This window comes from Dermacentor silvarum, chromosome 2 (genome assembly GCF_013339745.2).
Source record: "Dermacentor silvarum isolate Dsil-2018 chromosome 2, BIME_Dsil_1.4, whole genome shotgun sequence".
Taxonomy (NCBI): domain Eukaryota; kingdom Metazoa; phylum Arthropoda; class Arachnida; order Ixodida; family Ixodidae; genus Dermacentor; species Dermacentor silvarum.
In genome coordinates this window covers 126,813,304-126,831,792 of record NC_051155.1, presented here as the reverse complement: position 1 = coordinate 126,831,792, position 18,489 = coordinate 126,813,304, and the positions used below count along the sequence as shown (strand labels likewise).

Sequence of the window (18,489 nt, the reverse complement as noted above, 5' to 3'; positions counted from 1 at the left end):
ATATGGCTGTCTAGTCACTACAGAAGCGCTAGTACGTGGCGCTAATAGTTTGATTTCATTAATATCCCTGAAGAATATGTTTCTAATGAAGGAGCAGAACTGCGCTAATTACGGCCCGCCAAGTCGTATTAAAATGTCCCGCGGTATAGAGTTGGTCATCACGCGCGCAGGTGACGCGCTTGGTGCGACACCTATGCCACGCGTCGCACCCGACCATACGCGATACACTTTCTTAGTATTACATAAGCGGGCGGTGTAACTGGAAATGGTCTTAAATAGCTGTGGACGGATTACAAAGAAAGATTGCATTCAAGAACTCGGAGAACAAACACCGCGAAAATGGTGCTCATTTATGCACCCAGCTCTGCATGCGCGAGGGGTATTATTAGTAAAGGTAAAAATACTACTAAGCTTTCGAGCCAGTTTTACGGCAGGCGTTACTAACTAGTGCAACATTACTAAATAAGGATAGTACAATTAATTCAGCCTCTCTGCAAACACTGCATTGAAGCGCTTCCGCCGACTGCGATTTGAGGCACGGCACTCCGAAAAGAAATCGAATTACGAGACATACAAATACAGTCGTGAGAAACCTGGGACCGAACTCGCAAAACTATTTGTTCGTAAGTGCTGTTTATCATAGACCAGCTGCTTTCCCAAAGAAAATGTGTTTGCTACTCACGAAGTGAAGGTACTGTCAAGTTCTTTTGTCTTGATGGCGGCGGGGAGAAGCCGTTCACATTCGGTCGTCATCCCCATCTCGCACGCCAGGTTGGCGAGCAAGACAGGTGGCTTTTGTCTGTGCAAGGGAGATACGAGTGGAAATTAGGCCATAGACGAACTGAAGCAAGTTGGGCTGGCCTAGCGGAGTGTTACTTAGTCTAACGTAACAACACACACACGAACGTTGTCAAACAAACGAGAAAACAATTGCTTGGTCCCTCTTTAAGAGTAATTGGCCGTAACCCGAAAGTGAAACGTGTATCCTTGTATCTAAAGAAGTAGAGGCAAATACAATTCCATAAGCATAAAACACTCCTATTTATACTTTCGCTGGAAGGGCGGAGCAATCGCAGCCATAGCAAGCACGCGAGGCCTGTGCTGCTGCGCAACTCAGACAGCGCATGGGCATAGGCGTCATAGGCATATCCGACGCGAAGCTAAACGCGTGCGTTACGAAAATGTGTCGTTCAAGCTGCGGCGGCATCACACGCGCGCGCCCATGCACATGTTCCAAGCTGCGCAGTAACGCGAAAACTGCGTGAACCGCCGCGGTGCCGCCGAGCGATTACGGTTGTCGGGGATCTCCTTCGAAAAGGCGCCAGGTACGCGCCATGAAGCCCGCGATCACCGTGCGCAATATTTCACAGCAGCAACGGGCGGGGTTACTAAGGTTGCGCATCGGACGCAAGCGCGCAGGCAACGCCTCGCCGCAATGGACGACTGCAGAACAACTGCCGAGAAGTGGAGATCCCTGAAACACACTTGCCCCTGCGGTTCAGTCATTTCGGTGCACCGCGGGAGGAACTCTTGAGCTTCTACAAAGCGCACGGGCTCGACCAAGTTATATCGTACCATCTGCACAGCCCCTCGAGGGCGGGGGCAGCTCGCTTAACGCTGTGGTGACTGTGCGACTTCCTCGAGCGCGCGCGCCACCCCGAAGCTCTACGTTCCAGGGGCTTTACTCTACGTTAAAGCCCCTTGATAACCAATGGGCTTTACTCTACGTGGCTTAAGGGCGCCGCCGATTGACAAACTCTCTCCGGGAAGCCACTGCACAAGTGAGCTATGGTTTTCTTTTCTTTTTTATAGCGATAGAAATTATATGGACACTTCAAGCGGATTTCTGCCGTCGCCGTGAAGTGCCGTATAAAGTCCAAAGGCGATGAAACCGTCGCCGCGTGCCATATTGACCCTGTTCGCGGAGCAGTTTATTCTAGAAAAACAAGATGGCGCTTACGGTGGCACGCCATACGTCTCCTCAGCGACCGCGCACGACTACGAAACCATTACCGCTTCTACCTTGCTTCTGTGCGATCAGCTGTCGGAAATGCAACCGAGTTTTCGCTAACGCACTGTGCTCCATTCATGCTGGAATGGGTCATGTGGATTGAAGACGTGTGCAGTAGTCGGCTGCAAAAATGGTGACTGGCATATCAAGGAATATGTAATCAATATGTGGGGCCAAGTTCGCGGACCGCTGTTGCAACTGTCCATAAGTGTTTCCGGCACTTCGAGATGTACGGCTTTCCTCGAGGATACACAAATTTGCTCATCCGCCAGCGTTGTAGTGCTATCCTCCAAAGAAATGGCTTCAGCCCCGGTACATCGGCAAGAGTGAGTACCGCTCGTTAAACAATGACAAAGGGAGTAGCGCCGCTTCCTGTCATAGTAAGTTGCGCGCATAATATCTACACACATCTACCCCAACCAGCAGGGAAACTTACACCCACTCTTTCGCCAACATGTCAAGAATAAGCGAATGGGCGCACACTTGAATATATGCGCACTATATACGCACAATAAGTGACGGTACTACACCGATAGCGCACGAACAGTCCAAGCTGAATGTTTCGTGACGGTCCACAAGAGTAAGCGAGTTACTAGCGATAATAGGCGTTTGCTACAAGGTATTACAATGTGCAGAACAGCTCCGTTTTAAGCCTTGTGCGCAACAAGGATAAATCTCGAGTCCCGTCGAAGGACAAAGAGAAACCCAACATCATAGTAAAATTCCACTCTCGCAAAGTGAGGGACCTGGTTCTGAGAGCGGCAAAAAAGCTGAGGTTGAACACGTCCACCTTGGGATTCAGGGATAGTTCGCCAGTGTTCGTGAACGAGCACCTTTGTCCAGCAAATAAGATACTTTTAGCAAAATCACTGAATGCAAAACGAGAAAAAAATGGAAGTTCGCCTGGGTGTCAGACGGCAAAGTGTTAATGCGCAAGACAGAAAATTCGAAGGACCTGCACGTGACATGCGCGGAGGACCTCGAAAGAGTACAGTAACCGATCGAGATGATTAATAACGCAGAGGTTGAAAGGGCGTGGCCCAAACATAAAAACATATCAGTGTTCCATTGGAATATCCGCAGCATAAAGAAAAATTTCGACCAGCTACTAATCTATATGTCACAACATTCATTTCAATACGATATAATCGCAATAACAGAAACATGGCTAAAGGAAGATGAGTGTGTAAATATACCTGGATATGTGATGTTGTCACAGCCGAGAGCGCATGCGACGCGTGGCGGTGGAGTAGCCATGTTTATCAGGAACGAGCTCAGTTTCCAGCGTCTAACTGATATCTCGAGCACTCAACAATCTGCGGAAACGCTATTTGCGACGACTGAATCTGGTGTCATAGCCGGTGTAGTATTATCGCCCCCCAAGCTCAAGCGTAGATGACTTCATATCTGTCATGGAAAGTGTGCTGATTCAATGTGTAACCTCGCATTCTCAGATAATATCACGACTACTTGTTCCTCCTACAATCATTTAATCTTAGAAATGTTATAACCAAACAAACACGTTTTTCGGAAACTTCTGCCACACTTATTGATCACATGCTGTGCAGTCTGATACTAACGTAGAAGCTGGTGTCTATGGTTTTGCAATTACTGATCACCACCCGACTTTTCTTTTCATGCCACAATCGTACTTGCATCATGCTCGTAAAACAGAAAAGTTGCTCCCGAGATTTCACACACGCGTTGATTATTCACAAGTACGCACCCCCTTGCAACACACTACGTTCGAAACGCTGTATAACGACGACGTGCAAGTAGAATGTGATAACAATATTTGCAGTATCACGAATGCAATAACGCAGTCATCGTATACATGCACACGACGTAGGTGTGATCACGTACGCCTTATGTCCTTGGATAACACAGCCTATTCTCGCACTACTGAAGAAAAAAGATTATTATCACAATAAGCTTAAGTTAAACAAAACAAATGTATATTACAAGGCTTAATTTAAGTACTTCAGAAATCAGTCAGTTGGGCTCATGCGTAAATCTAAAAGGGCATATTATGCACGTCTCGTTGCACGTTGCGATACAAAACAAACGTGGCAAATAGTCAAGAAAGTGACAGGGATCGATAACAAAAAGAAAATTCTCCCTGACAACGTCACAGCTAGCCTTTCAAATGATTTTAATGATTACTTTGCCACGGTTGGCGAAAACATTACGAAACAATTTACTGCTGCACGGCCCATCACTTACGTTGAAAGATGTGAAAACAAATTTAGCTTTCAGTTCGTAACAGAAGAGCTGGTGACGTCTGCTATAAAAAATGTACCGCTGAACAAAGCCACAGGGATTGATGGTATACAAGCTAGGGTACTGAAAGACAATCCAGATATTCTGAGTGCTCCACTTTGTCGTTTATTTAACCATTCATTAAATTCGAATTCCTATACCGATGCATTAAAAATGGCCAAAGTTGTACCAGTATACAAAACGCGCAACCATAATATTCCCGGCAGCTACAGACCGATATCCGTATTGAGTATAGTAAGCAATATCTTTGAAAAATTAATCGCTCAACAGCTGAAGGACTTCCTTAGCAGGAATAACATAGTTTGCCCGGAACAGCATGGTTTCGTCCCAGGGAAATCCACATCAACAGCTGTCCTTACCTTATCTCAAATACTCAATTCTGCCCTCAACCATCAAAAGATTGCTATTGGAATTTTTATCGACATAAAAAAGGCATTTTATACCATTTGTCACACGACATTACTTAAAAAAGGGAAGTGCTATGGTATTATTGATGGCGCTCATGACTTCTTATCCAGTTATCTCACATCGCGAAAGCAGAAAGTACTAATTGACGGTTTTCTATCCGAATCTAGGAATGTCACATGTGGTGTACCGCAAGGATCCGTATTGGGTCCCATTTTATGCGCTCTATACGTTAATGATTTCCCGCGGATTCTACAATCGTCTAAGCATTGATGTATGCGGATGATACTGTAATTTTATTCACAGGTAGTTCACTTGAAACCTTACAATATACTGTATCTAATGAACTGCAAGCTGTTTCAATGTGGTTTCGTGAAAACCAACTGTTACTAAATGCCGATAAAACAAAATAGGTTATTTTTCATTCACGAATGAAAACTCTGAACAACGTTTCAATTCGCATATCATTAAACAATCGAACCGTTGAATGTGTTCCGACTATTAAATATCTAGGCATTATATTTGACAGTAACGTTAACTGGAGAGACCAAATCAGTACCGTTTGCAAAAAGTTGTCATTCAGATGTTACACTCTCATACGAGCACGTCAATAATTTGATTTGACATTGATGCGAACATTATATTTTAGCCTGTTTCACTGCCACCTTAGCTGCTGTTGCGAGTCGTGGGGCCAAACATACATAACATACCTTACTCCGTTATTCCGATTACAAAAACGAGCTGTTCGTGCGATTACTTTCTCCTCGGTGCGTCATCCCTCTAATCCTCTATTTCAGAGGCTGCGTATACTGCCGTTTACTGACATACGGAACTACAAGATTTCCTGCTTAGTAAATAAAATACTAAACACAAGCACACCTCTGCCGCGTACCATTTTCACGTTTCCGTCGTTAAACACACGGCATGCACGCAGTGGTAATCTTAATCTTCCTTTATGTTCGAATGTGTACGGCGAAAGGTTAATTCAATTCTCTGGTGTTAAGCTATGGAACAATTTGCCTCTTGAAATAAAACTCGCAAGAAATTTCGACTTTACATGCAAATGCCACTACTTAACTTACCAAGCACGTTCTTGAGATTTTTATATTAAAAATTATCTGTATGTTAATGTGTTCTTTTTTTCTTTGTTCTTTTTTGTTCGTTTTTAGCGCAGTTCTGTAAATATATATAGTATTTACCGCTTATGTATGATACTTTCGCTACTTTGTATAAGACTGCTAATTATTGCAATACATTTTTTTGTATTGGACCCATCACTAGCCGCTTTAGGCTATGGAACTAAATATCTTTGTACGCATTTTTATATTATTGTGTAATAAAATTCCCCTTTAATTCAATCAAAAAAAAATCTAACAGAACTGAGCACACCCACGAGCGATTGGACAGAAAATGATCAGATAGTGACCGCACCGAGGAAACTTACTGAGTCAGAAACGTGACAAGCCGCTGCTTCAAAATATTTGCCCAAATAAAGAACGAAGACCAAAACAGCATAATGCTGATTCTATTGATGAGCGGAAAGCTTGGATAGCTTCGAATACAAATTTAGCCCCGCTTTTAGAGCAAGCACAATATAAGCTGCTCGCGCCGTTTGGACATAGCTTAATCAGCTCCGAAAGCGCTTTTGCATGTTCTCTGAAGCTGCGGCCAAAGCTTCGCGTCGTCCACTTAGTCACAGTCTACGATATCTCCCGAAACAGAGGTTTGCTAAGCCGCACCAGTGTCATACACATCCATTGTAAACATTGTAAACAGGGAGGCAGTTGAGGCAAGCAATGGACGCGTCACCACGTAATCAAACATGGCAGCGCCCACGGGATCGCCGCGAAAAGGGTCAATATGCTCCTTGTGCGAGTGCAAGCGCGCGAGGGACGCGGGCTTTCACGGAGAGCGAACGCACGGCGGAGAGCAAATATGACGTTTTCCGTGGTGCGAAAGGCCGTTGGGGGATGGGAGGGAGGGAGGGCGCAAGGGGAACTGGCAACTCAATCGCCCGCGTGATAGGAGGAGAGCAGGAAGGCAGCGCAGGAGGGAGGGGGTGCGGCTTCTACTGTGCCAGCATGCAGCTGCGTACTGGTGCTTTGCGCGACTCCGGGCTGTCGCGCGCACCGTATCTTGAAAGCGATCTCCACACGACTTTAACCTTAGTAAGTTTGTATGCGCTGTGCTTTCGGCCACTCAGTTTCCGTTGAAGCGATAGACGGCACGAACCTTCGCTCGCTGCTTCTGCTGCGCTCGCTTTGACCGCGGTTATCTACGGTCATCGAGTGTGATCTACTCATGCTTGCTTGTGCGCGCTGACACCATGTTTGTTAATTCATTTAGTAAGCGAATGTGTCCAAGTTTATGCAGCCGATAAAACTACTATACTTGCTGCGTATAGCTCTATACTAATTTGCTATTGCAATTGACGCTTCGCCTTTCTGGCGAGACTGCGACTTTTTTTTACTTAGTCGCAATCTTGTACATATGTATATACAGGGTTTCGCAACTGTCATGCACCAAGGTTTAAAAATATGCAAATGCCACGTGGCTGTACAGAACCAAGGTAATGTTTGCCTTCGCTTGGAGATACTCAGATTATTTGCTGCATTCCGCCTAATCACATTTTTAGTCATAATTAATCGATCAACATCTCAAATATTACAATTAGGCACATGTGTCAATTATGAAATTGTAGAGCAACATGAAAAAAAAATGCCGCCTAAGCACTTCGTACAGATGGTTAACCGGCGAAGCTGAAACGTGCGGCCCCGGTGTTTAGCAGTGGGTCAATCCCGATGCTGTATTGAAGCGTTTCTCAATTATTGGTTACATGTTTGTGTTTCTGGTGGAACGCAAGCGCCAATGGCGGGCGGATGCTTCTAACCATGACGCCGCGTAACTCGAGATATCGAACGCACGCGACAACAGTGAGCCGTGGAGGCGGCGTTGCGGGCAGAGCAGGTATGGCGCAGAGAACGACGTCACTAACGGCGCTGACAATGGCGCGCGCGCTTGGGTGCGCCGTCGAGAACGACGTAACTGACGGCGTAGCCAATGGAGACCTTTATGGAAACATGTGGCGAACGGTTTTTCGTTTCGCCTAGCCATATACAGCTTTCGCTGTAAAACGCCCGATACAGCTTTGTGTTGCTCAATACGTACTACAGAAAAGTGTTTTACTGAGTGTGAAAGAAGCCCGCGAAAACATGCAAGGTACCTCGAACGGCCAGTCGCACGGCAATATTGTGTGTTTTGTTTTCGCTCTCGAGTAGTGTTTGTAGCATCGGGATTATGCTACAAACACTACTCGAGAATGCAAAGGGAAAAGCAACCTTAGAAAACAAAAAAAAATAACAAAGGAACAAAGAAACAATGTTCCAAAGTTCGTCAGAGCTGGTAGAACGACTTAAAGGGGCCCTGAACCACCACTCGGGCTTGGTGAAATAACATAGTCCGTGGGTAGCATATGCTGTTGTGAGCATCTCAGCCAAGTTCTAGTGTCGTACGTGGTCTGTGGAGCTCGCAAGCGGAGCGCGAAGCCACCTTTTTCTCAAACGCTCTCGTTTCAAAAAAGCCCATGATCCTCGCTCTTTTCTGTGCGCTTTATTTCGTCATAAAGCGCACTCCAATACGCGGCTGCTATTGGTCGCTGCGGTCTGCTACACCGCGGTCGCCGCGAGGTGCCGCCACGAGTCCAGTGGCTAAGCGCACTGTGGCTCTCAGAGGACAGCTGCGTTTGGTTCACGTTTAGCGCGGCCTAGGCACCGAATCGAAAATTTAACTGCGCGCCACGGTGACGTCTCGAACGTCACGGTGACGTCCCCGCCGTAGCCTTCGCAGTGCAAGGCTTTGGAGGAGGAAGGGGAGCACAATGGAGGCCGTGTTTGATCGCCGATAACTCCGCTTCTGCCGAGCGCCTTGAAGCACTTTTTGCGGCGAAGTGATTCTGAAATAGCTATTTTCACTTCAAATGTATTTCTCCATTTCGACAAAAAGGGGTTCAGGGCCCCATTTAAGTAACCTTGAGCAACAACCAAGAGCCGTTATCCAGGCATCATTGTGAGAACAAAACGAGATCATCCGGGCAACCAGGCAAAACTTAAGAAAATGATGTCTCTGGCCACCAATCCTTTCTACAGTACCGCATTAAACGCGCTAGTTACATCCCAAACAAGTTGCAAAAAATATTGCTTCCGATTTCTTCCTAATGTTTGTTCGCAATATCACTCAAGCTGTAACTTCTAGTACGCTGAAATTTTATTTGTCATTGCCAATAGAAGGTTTCATGCTCGCGATAACAGCAGCGAGCGTGCCGCCCCCAAGAAACTTCCGGTCACCTTATCAGTCTGCTACGCGGGAACAGAAAGCATGTTTTCAAGTTGCCTCAGTGTACGCAAAGTCTCTTTTTACGTTTTCAAATAAACGAATGACGCATAATGCCTCAAGACTAATACTACATTTTTTTACAGCGTAAGCTCTTATGGGCTCATTGCAATAGCCGTTTCGGTTCGCGATGGTGTCCGCCGCCGCAGCCGCCACCGGCGGCCGTGCCCATAACCGCTATCGCGGAAATGCGAAAGAAGTACCCGGTTCCCACCGGGATAAAAACCCGCGCCCGCTGCGTGGGAGTCGAATATTCTACCACTGAGCCACGCCAGCGCTTGCTATCAGGTAGCAGAAAAATGCCCTATAAACGCGCCCTAGGCAGGCGCGCAGGCGCAGACGACCCGAGCCTCCGCCAGTATGGAGGTGCCATCTAATTAAGGCACCTGAAAACGCAGCGTGCGCAGGCGCAGACGACGAGAGGCGATTCACACGAGGCGCGCAATCAACGCGATCCCCAGCCTCCGCTAGTATGGTGGCGCCATCTAGTTAAGGTGCCTGTAAACGCAGCACGCACAGGCGCAGACGACGAGATGCGATTCAGACGAGGCGCGCAATCAACGCGATCCCGATGTGAGATGTGCGCCACGTATTCTGGATATCTCTTCGGTACACGTTATGGCGTCTCCTCGCAAGGTACGAACCGCTGCTGAAGAAGCGAATCGAAGAGCTACGTGCGCGGCTACAACCAGGCATCATCGGGCTCAGCAGACTGCTGTGCAGAGAGCATTACAAGCCGCAGCTCGCCGTCGACGCTGGGTGGACAGTTCATATCGTTTTCGTCAAAACGAGGCGAACAGACTTTGCCGCGAAGACCCTGTTGTGCGTAGTGGCGAAATTGGAGCGAAATTGGAGCGACCAGCTTACGCTGTGACTGTGCTGCGTGTGCCACGCAGGACTGTTACTTTTTTTCGTGTAGCTCACTGGAAACTGCACCTGTAAAACTATGGTTATTCATGCAGAGGGTAAAAGTGTTGCAAATCTGAGGGCTCATGTTTTGACGCACAGTTGCTTCTTTGCCAGTTAAGTTTAGCAGCTACGTCAGTGGGCAAAACAGGAAGCCGTGCAGGGCCTATGTTTGTAATCAGTGAAAAGATAACGACGTTCAAGAGGCAGGTACAGGGCACCATACACTTGATTGTCATCGTTTGGTGCTGACACAGGGCTGCTTGTGCCCTTTTCAACGCCGGTTATCCGTGAGTCGGCGGCACATTTGCAGCCGACCACTTCGACGCGACAAGAAGAAAAAGTAGCGAAAGACGCTGAGCGGGCTGCACTGTTGGAACAAGAAAAGCGGTTGAATGCGGCGGCAACACAGGCAGCAAATGACGTCATATGGTAGCCATTTCATGCACACATCTACTGTCGATTACGGGAGAGCCAGCTTTTTTAATTTTTCCCGCTAAACGTTTTGCATATAAATGAACTGATAGATTGCGCCTTCCTTTCGTTACCTAGCCACAAGCTAACTGCACGCCAGACGCGCCAGATGCATACGTCATGCACTATACACGCCACCGAAGCGAACGTGGCCTGCTGTGCATGCAAGCGTGCGCCTGTTTGGTGACCCGTCGCTTTTTACAGCGTGAGCTGTTATGGGCTCATTCAAATATCCGTTTCAGTTCGCGATGGCGTCCGCCGCCGCCACCTCCACTGTCGCCGTTGGTGACTGTAACCGCTATCGCTGGAAATAAAAAAAGGCCTCCGTTCCCGCCGGGATGGAACCCGGGCCCGCTGCGTGGGAGCCAGATACCCTACCACTGAGCCACGCAACCGCTTGCTATCGGGCAGCGGATAAATGCCCTATAAACGCACCATAGGCAGGCGCGCAGGCGCAGACGACTCGAACCTCCGCCAGTATAATGGCGCCATCTAGGTAAGGCGCCTGCAAACGCAGCGTGCGCAGGCCCAGACGACGAGATCCGATTCAGACGAGCCGCACAATCAACGCGATCCCGAGCTGCCCGAGCCGCCGCCTGTATCTAGTTAAGGTGCCTGCAAACGCATCGTGCCCGAGATGTAAGTTGCAGTTCTAAGGCTTGATCGGGCTTAGCAGACTTATGTGCAGAGAGCATTACAAGCCGCAGGTCGCCGTCGATGCCTGGCGGACAGTTCAGATCGTTTTCGTCAAAACGAGGCGAAGAGACTTTGCTGCGAAGACCTTGTTGTCTGTGGTGCCGAAATTGGAGCTATTCATGAGCCGCTCCACCAGCTGATGCTGTGACTGTGTTGCAAGTGCCGCGCAGACCTGTGACTTCTTTGGGAGGGGGGGGGGAGGGGGGATGTAGTCTGGTTTGTTCGGCTCCCGGCGTATTATTACCTTTCTTCTGCCCTTCGACACGGCACCACTGCACTATTGGACAACGGAAAGGTGAGAAATTTTCTTTGACAGTCTGCGCTGCATTTCAAACAATTATGCTTACGGCACGGAACCACTCGGTTGTGATGCAGTTAGCGAAAAACTGCTCGGCCGCTGTGGCTAGTTTGGCGCGTACTGAATTGTACTGGGATATGTTTGCGACGCTTTCTACGGGCCGCAACTTTATTGTAACCTTTTTCGGTAGTTCTTGGGCGTGCTCGCCGCAGTCGGCGTTGTGGCGCAGTTAGCGAAAAGCAGATCGGCCGTGTGACGCAGTTTTGCGTGTACTGAATCTTATTAGGACAAGTTCATGACGTTTTCAATATTGATTCAATGCTAACGCTTTACCGTCGGTAGTTATCGCGAGATTGGCTTTCAAGAAAATTCTGCACTATTTTGTTACGTTCTGGAATACTTTTGAGGCACGCTCGTCGCGCCTGGCGTTGTGGCGCAGTTAACGAAAAGCAGCCCGGCCGTGGTGACAAAGTTAATTTGGCGTGAACTGAATCTTAGTGGGACAAGTTTGTAACACTTTGTACGGCCCTGCAACAACATATGCCTTCTTTCGGTACTCACGCTTGTCGAAAACGCGACGAGCGATTGCCAAGAGTGATTACGCGGGAGTGGGTTGCTTGCGCCGGCAGAAGGCGCAAAAGATAACGCCGAGGAGCTCAAAAACCTGGAACTTTAACTCGAAAATTCCGTCTTCTGAACGACTGAAAACAGGCTTTGCACCCACGCGTATGTCTTAAGTGCGAGTAGAAGGCATTCTGCGAATGCATGTCAAGCATGGTCGGACTAGGAGTCTCGGTTATGGCCATCTGTGTAGATAATTATTAAACTTTTTATTCAAGAAAATTGCACTTTTGCAATTCAAGTTAAACAAGACCATGAGAACAAATATAAAAACATGAGCAAATCTAATAGCGAGTCATGTGACCACTTACAGCAACGACTGCAGCTATTCTGGACGGTAACGAGTCGTAAAGTGATCGAACATATTCCCGATCGGCTTTCAGCCTTTCCCACTCGTTGCTGACTTGCGCCCACAACTGGTCCGAAGTCGCGGAATAAAGGGGCTTCCTTGCCAAAGAAGCTTTCAGACGGCCCCACACGTTTTCTATCACATTCAGGTCCGCTCCTTTCGGAGGCCATTCCAGTAGCTGCATGTGCTGCTCCGCCTGGAACTCCTTGACAGCCCGCGCCGTGTGTATCGGTGACCGGTCCTGTTGGAACAGGTAATCACCGTCTGGGAATAAACTGCTCGCATATGGCAACAGCACATTGTTCAAAATGTTGCAGTATTGTTCCGACGATAAGTGTCCACGTATACGTTGCAGGGGCCCTAAACCATATCTTGAAACAGCACCCCACACGTTCACACTCGATCTCCCACTGGCAGAAACACCTTGCACGTTGTCCGGGTCGTTCCTGCGTGGCATTGTGACGTTAACTAAAACAATTGCTTTTCAAAGCAGGAAGTTTGCCTCACCGTGTGCCTGGTAGTCTCCAAACACGCTATCTTTGGTCTTGTCGCGTCGAAAACGTCGACTCATCCGAAAAGATGACGCGACCCCACTCTTCTGATGTCCATGCTTCGTGCAGCTCAGCGAACTGCCGTCGTGCGTCCTTGTTTGCCGCCGTTAGTAGTGGCTTCTGCGCTGCGACGCGACTGCGAGGCCCGCAGTACGCAGGCGACGTCGAACAGTGGTGTCCGAAACGTCCAAATCCAAGTCCTCGCGTATTGCTGGGGCTGGCAAGAAAGGGTTACGAACAGCAGCTGCAACTATGAGGGCGTCTTCATCGTCTGTGGTAGCTTTAGGGCGGGGCAAGCGGGGTGCATCCTGAATGCGACCTTCATACTTGTAGGCTTGAATTATCCTGTTCACAGTCTTCAGGGGCCTATTAACTAAAGCGCCAATATACCGCTGGGAATAACCTTTCAGGGAAAGATCGACAATTGAGCGCCGTTCATCATCGGGAACCCTAGCCATAATACGATCTGGCGACAGAATGAACGGCTGCGAAAGATGTTTGGTTGTTTTATATACGGCGTTGCATGCACAACACCTTTGAAGGGAACGAATAGACACGCCCCCATAGATATACAAGTTTTTTTGTCTTGTTCTGTTCAAGCACAGATGTTTAAAGAAATCTTAAAATGCAGGATGCATGGCCTTAGAAAACAAAAATGCGGCTAGCAGACGACGAACAAGTGCATTCATGACGTCATGCGCGCGGTGGAACAATTATTTCGCGGAAGGCGTGATGCGCATGCGCAATGTTTCCAGTGATGACCGTAACGGGGCGCTGACAGTGCCGTCGGCCACGCGCTCGTGTGTTCACCCTAACAGTGCTCACCGCTGTACGTAGCGTACCATCGCATCGGCTCCGGCCAAGTTCTTGTGGAAAAGCGATGTAACCCGTGTACTTGTGCTCTTAAAGGAACACTAAAGAGAAACAGGAAGTTCAGCTGGAATAAAAGAGGGACCTTCAGGAATGCATGCCGTTTTTGTTGGGTGCAAAAATATTAGTTATTAGCGCAGAAATTCGTAAACAAAGACCAAATATCTCTTCCTCAATTTCTCTCACCCTAGATTTGGCGCTGAAGCAGTGTCGTCACAGATTGCATTGCTCTCAGCGAATCAGAATGCGCCATGAAACGTCACCGCTTGCGTAAACGGCCGAGGCGCTGGGCTGGATGCATCATGGCTGCATGCATGGTCGCTGCGTTTGCGTTCGCCGCGATGGATACCGTAGCTGCCGCTGAACCTTGCAACGAAGAGCTCGCCAGGAAAGCAGGACTGCATTTCAGCGATATTCAGTGAAACGGAGCGCGAAATGATCCTCTGTGCTCGAGCGGTAGGTGTTTCCGCGTGCGATGGCGGTGAGCCGCCGGCCGCGCCGGCGGAATGCAGAGCTTCGTTTTCGTCGACGGGAGGCGAAGCGTCCTCTCCGCCAGGCGACGATGTTCCCGACAGAACAAGCGTAGAAAGTTGTGCACGTACTCGGTATGGTTATTTCGTGGCTTTATTTAATGACATTCAGCACTCACCGAGCCGCCAGTTTGCTGCTGCAGGGGCACCGGTAGGAGGTTTGATGAAGGCCGCATTGAGGGAACAGCTGCTCGAGAAAGGACTGGCCTCTGGGGCACGCGAAGATACTTTCCGAGGGCAAGATTATACACATAATCCGAGGGCGAGAAATGCAGAGAGCACACCATCGGTTTCTCTGGCTCTTTTGCCGTTTTATCATCGGCAGAGCACTCAGCCATTGCGAACGCCGGGGAGCCGGGGCTCTCCGAGCGACGCCACATGAAAGGACACAATCGAGTCAACACTGCCGCTGCCCCTGATCAAGCGCCTTGGGCCATTTATACAGTTCTCAACACTACACACACGAGGCATTTTCTGGCTGTTTCTCGTGAAGTCAACGTTTTTCGAGCCACGCAACACGCAACCAAACACCGTAGAGCGGAACAGGCGCGCGCGACGATGCATTGACCAAAAACGAAACTACGAAACTATCACGGCCGCATGTATCGCCATGCCATTTTTTCTTATTTATTTAATTTTGTGCTAAACTTGTACTTCCTCGCTTGAAACGGTTTAAAAAGTTGGCAAATGCTGTTTATGTACGTTTAAGGTGTGTTTCATTTTGCATTTTATTAACAGCGATAACTCGCTCTCGACCAATCGCGACCGGCCTGCGTTTGTAATCTCCGACGTCACATCACGTAGTGCGGGAATTTCGAAGGGGCGTCAGCACCTATTCTTCAGTTTTTCGCTATTTTCTCGCTTATTAAACATCTGTTTGCAGTAAGAATTGTATGGCTGTGATCGTGAAAGAATAATCTATCATTTAAGCTCAACTTCCGGTTTCTCTTTAGTGTCCCTTTAAAGTGCAGGAAATAATGCCCGGGAATGGAGGAATGCTGGGAAATCAGATACTTTCTTCATATTTTATGGTATTTTTTGGGATGGGTCGAGTGCTATCTATGCCATGTATGCAAAAGTAAATTGCTTTTGTTTGCAATGCCACCCATTCACCTCTTTAGCACGTTTCGCCTCTACACGCAGCATTCCTATAACGCGTAAATACCAAAATTACACATGCTTGTAATATACTTTTTTAGCTGATGCCAACCAGTGGAGCTTCGTACTGGAACTACTGCTGCTTAACTGGTGCCACAATGTTGGATGAATGCACGAAAAGGCCTAGACCAAGCATTTCTATAGAACGAAATAAACATTTCCTCATTTTAGAAGGCGTCTTGTGTCTACTTCATGAAATTGCGCTGACACAGATTCTATGGAGGCTTGTAAAGACTGCTCGCAATAATCTTTATCAAATAATGAAACGATTCCGCACCAAAACCGCGCGCGGTTGAGCAGTAGAAGCAAAAAAAAAAATGCTGGCATTCCCGTAATCGAGAGTAACTGTAAGCATGAAATGGCTACTACCATATGACGTCATTTTCTGCCTGTGATGACGCCGCGTTCAACCACTTTTCTTCTTTCAACAGTGCTGCGCGCTTAGCGGCCGTCACTACTTTTTCTTCTTGTTGCGTCGAAGACTTAGTGGTCGGCTGCAAATGTGCGGCCAACTCGCGGACCGCTGTCTCAGCGCCAAAAGATGACAAAGTGTTGGCTCCCTTTATCTGCCTTTGGAACGTTGCTATTGGAAATGACAAATAAAACTTCAGCGTACTAGAAGTGACAGCTTGAGTGATATTGTGAACAAACGTAATGTAGAAATAGGAAGCAACGTTTTTTGTAACTTATCTGGACAGTAACTTGCCCTGTACAAAGGGTTGGGGGCCAGAGACCACATTTTCTGACTGAAGTTTTGACTGGTTGCCCGGATGATCTCGTTTTGTTCTCGCAGCGATTCCCGGATGTTCACGTTTGAGTGCACGGAAGCTCATTTGAGTGCCCGGGTGCTCAAATGCTCTGGCTTTTGGCTCAAGGTCACATGAAGGTCGGCAACAACGGGAGCCAAAAACATTTCATGCTTAAAATGCCACGCCGATCAGAGCAGCCGGCGTAGCGGGTGCCAGCTAGCGTCCATAACCGAAACCGGAAGTGTGGTTTAGGTATTAATGCAGGTGGCTTGGTGCGCTGCAGTGAATTCAGCCGCTGGGCTCTACGGGAGTGTCCGCTCTTGTTGAATATCTTTATGCTCGTAGTCCAGTGCGCCAATACGTCGGCTGATTTTGCAGGATCCGAAATAGCGGCGTAAAAGCTTCTCTCACCAAGTCTTCGTCGGCGTATGGGGGTCCAAAACCCAAACACGGTCGGCGGACTGATATCCCACGTTTTGTGCTCGACGTCGACGTACATTGCTAACATGTCGGCGAGGGTCATGTTCAACCGCTCCGTAAGACCATTCTTCTGCGGGTGGTAAGCGGTTGTCCTGCCATGACTTGTCTGGCTGTATTGCAGGATGGCTTGAGTAAGCTCCACCGTAAAAGCACGTCATCTGTCGATGATCAGGACTTCTGGGGCACCATGTCGTCGAAGAAGGCTTTTGACGAAGAATTTCGCCACTTCGGCCGCGGTACCTTTGGGTAGGGCTATCGTTTCAGTGCAGCGGGTAGCGTAGTCGGCAGCCACAACCACTGACGTATTCCCTGACGCTCCCTGACGCTGGCGTCGGAAATGGCCCGAACAAGTCCATTCCGATCTACTGGAATGATCGGCAAGGTGGTTCGATCGGCTGCAGCAATCCCGCTGGCCTTGTTTGCGGTGCCTTCCGTCGCTGGCAGTCTCGGTATTTCCTGATGATGTGGGCAACGTCAGCGGTCAGGTGCGGCCAGTAATACTTTTCTTCTATCCTCAATAGCGTACGGGAGAATTTGAGGTGGTCAGCGGCCGGATCGCCATGTAGGGCGTGCAGAACGTCTGGGTACAGTGCTGAGGGCACAACAAGAAGGTATTTGGTGCTGAATGGTGAGAAGCAGTTCTGTACGGGGACGTCATTTTGCAGGGCAAACGAAGACAAACCTCGCCTAAATACCCTAGGGACCACGTCGGTGTTGCCTTACAAGTACTCGATGAGGCTTTTTAGCTCCGTGTCTGCTCATTGCTGTTCAGCGAAGTCTTCCGCGCCTATTGTTCCCAGGAAGGTGTCATCCTGGTCGTCTTGTGACTGCGGGTTAATGGGGGCGCGTGATAGGCAGTCGGCATCCGAGTGTTTGCGTCCAGCGTTGTGATGGATTTCTACAATTGAAGTGTGCGTTTCGCCTACAAGTTGAGAAACTCTTGCGTCGTCATTCTTCGCTTGAAACGGTCAGCTACAGATCGCGCCTACAATTACCTGGTTAATTTATGACTTCACAAGATGTAACATGCTCGAGTGAGTTCGAACGGGACAGACGTCTTTCGGTGCCTTGATGTTGCGAGGATGTTCGTTCGGCTCCTCTGATTCCTTGGCCCTTGAGACCAGAACGTGGACTTGACACCTGCGGATTTTAAGTTCGGCTTGCAGATTTTCGTAGACCGAAGTGAGACTCTGGTTGCTTGTCAGCCGTTCGTTGCTGGTGTTTTGTTGCGTCTTTAGAGGCTCTCGCGGTCGTGAGCTGGTTGCCGTGCGTTGTCCTCGACGAGTACTCACAAGTTCCTCCTTGCTGCCCATGTGACGGGGAATATAACACTCAAGTTCATTGGCCATTTCTTTCTTCCTGAGCAATTGCAGGTCGTCGGTTGCTGTCATTAATCCAGCTTGGAGGGTGTCTTCTATGGCTTGGTCTTCCTTGGTTGCAATAGTAGAAGACGTCTTTGAAGTTTAGTTACGGTAATATACCTGCTTTTATGATGTCGACTGCGTGATGTCACAGAAAACGAGAGACGGTTCGTTTAAGAAAGATTTCGAAAACTGTATTGCTGCAACTAATTTACAAACCGAGGCTGCACTTATGGTTCTCTCATCGGGCTCCTCGCTTGAATGCCACCTGTGCTTCACGCGTCAAGTAACGACGCGGCGACACGACGCAGGATGTTTGCTGTGTTGCAATACATGCGGCGAACGCCGCCGCGCGTTGGCC

General features: G+C 48.5%; 1 protein-coding gene across 1 annotated transcript in view; it reads right to left on the bottom strand.

The window, feature by feature from the left end:
• Nucleotides 1–678: 678 nt before the first annotated feature.
• Nucleotides 679–18,489, bottom strand: part of LOC125943523 (uncharacterized) — an 82,395-nt gene continuing 64,584 nt past the window's right edge. The window contains exon 17 of the mRNA XM_049662882.1: nucleotides 679–799. Coding sequence (XP_049518839.1) covers nucleotides 679–799 — 121 coding nt within the window. The remainder of the gene's footprint in view (nucleotides 800–18,489) is intronic.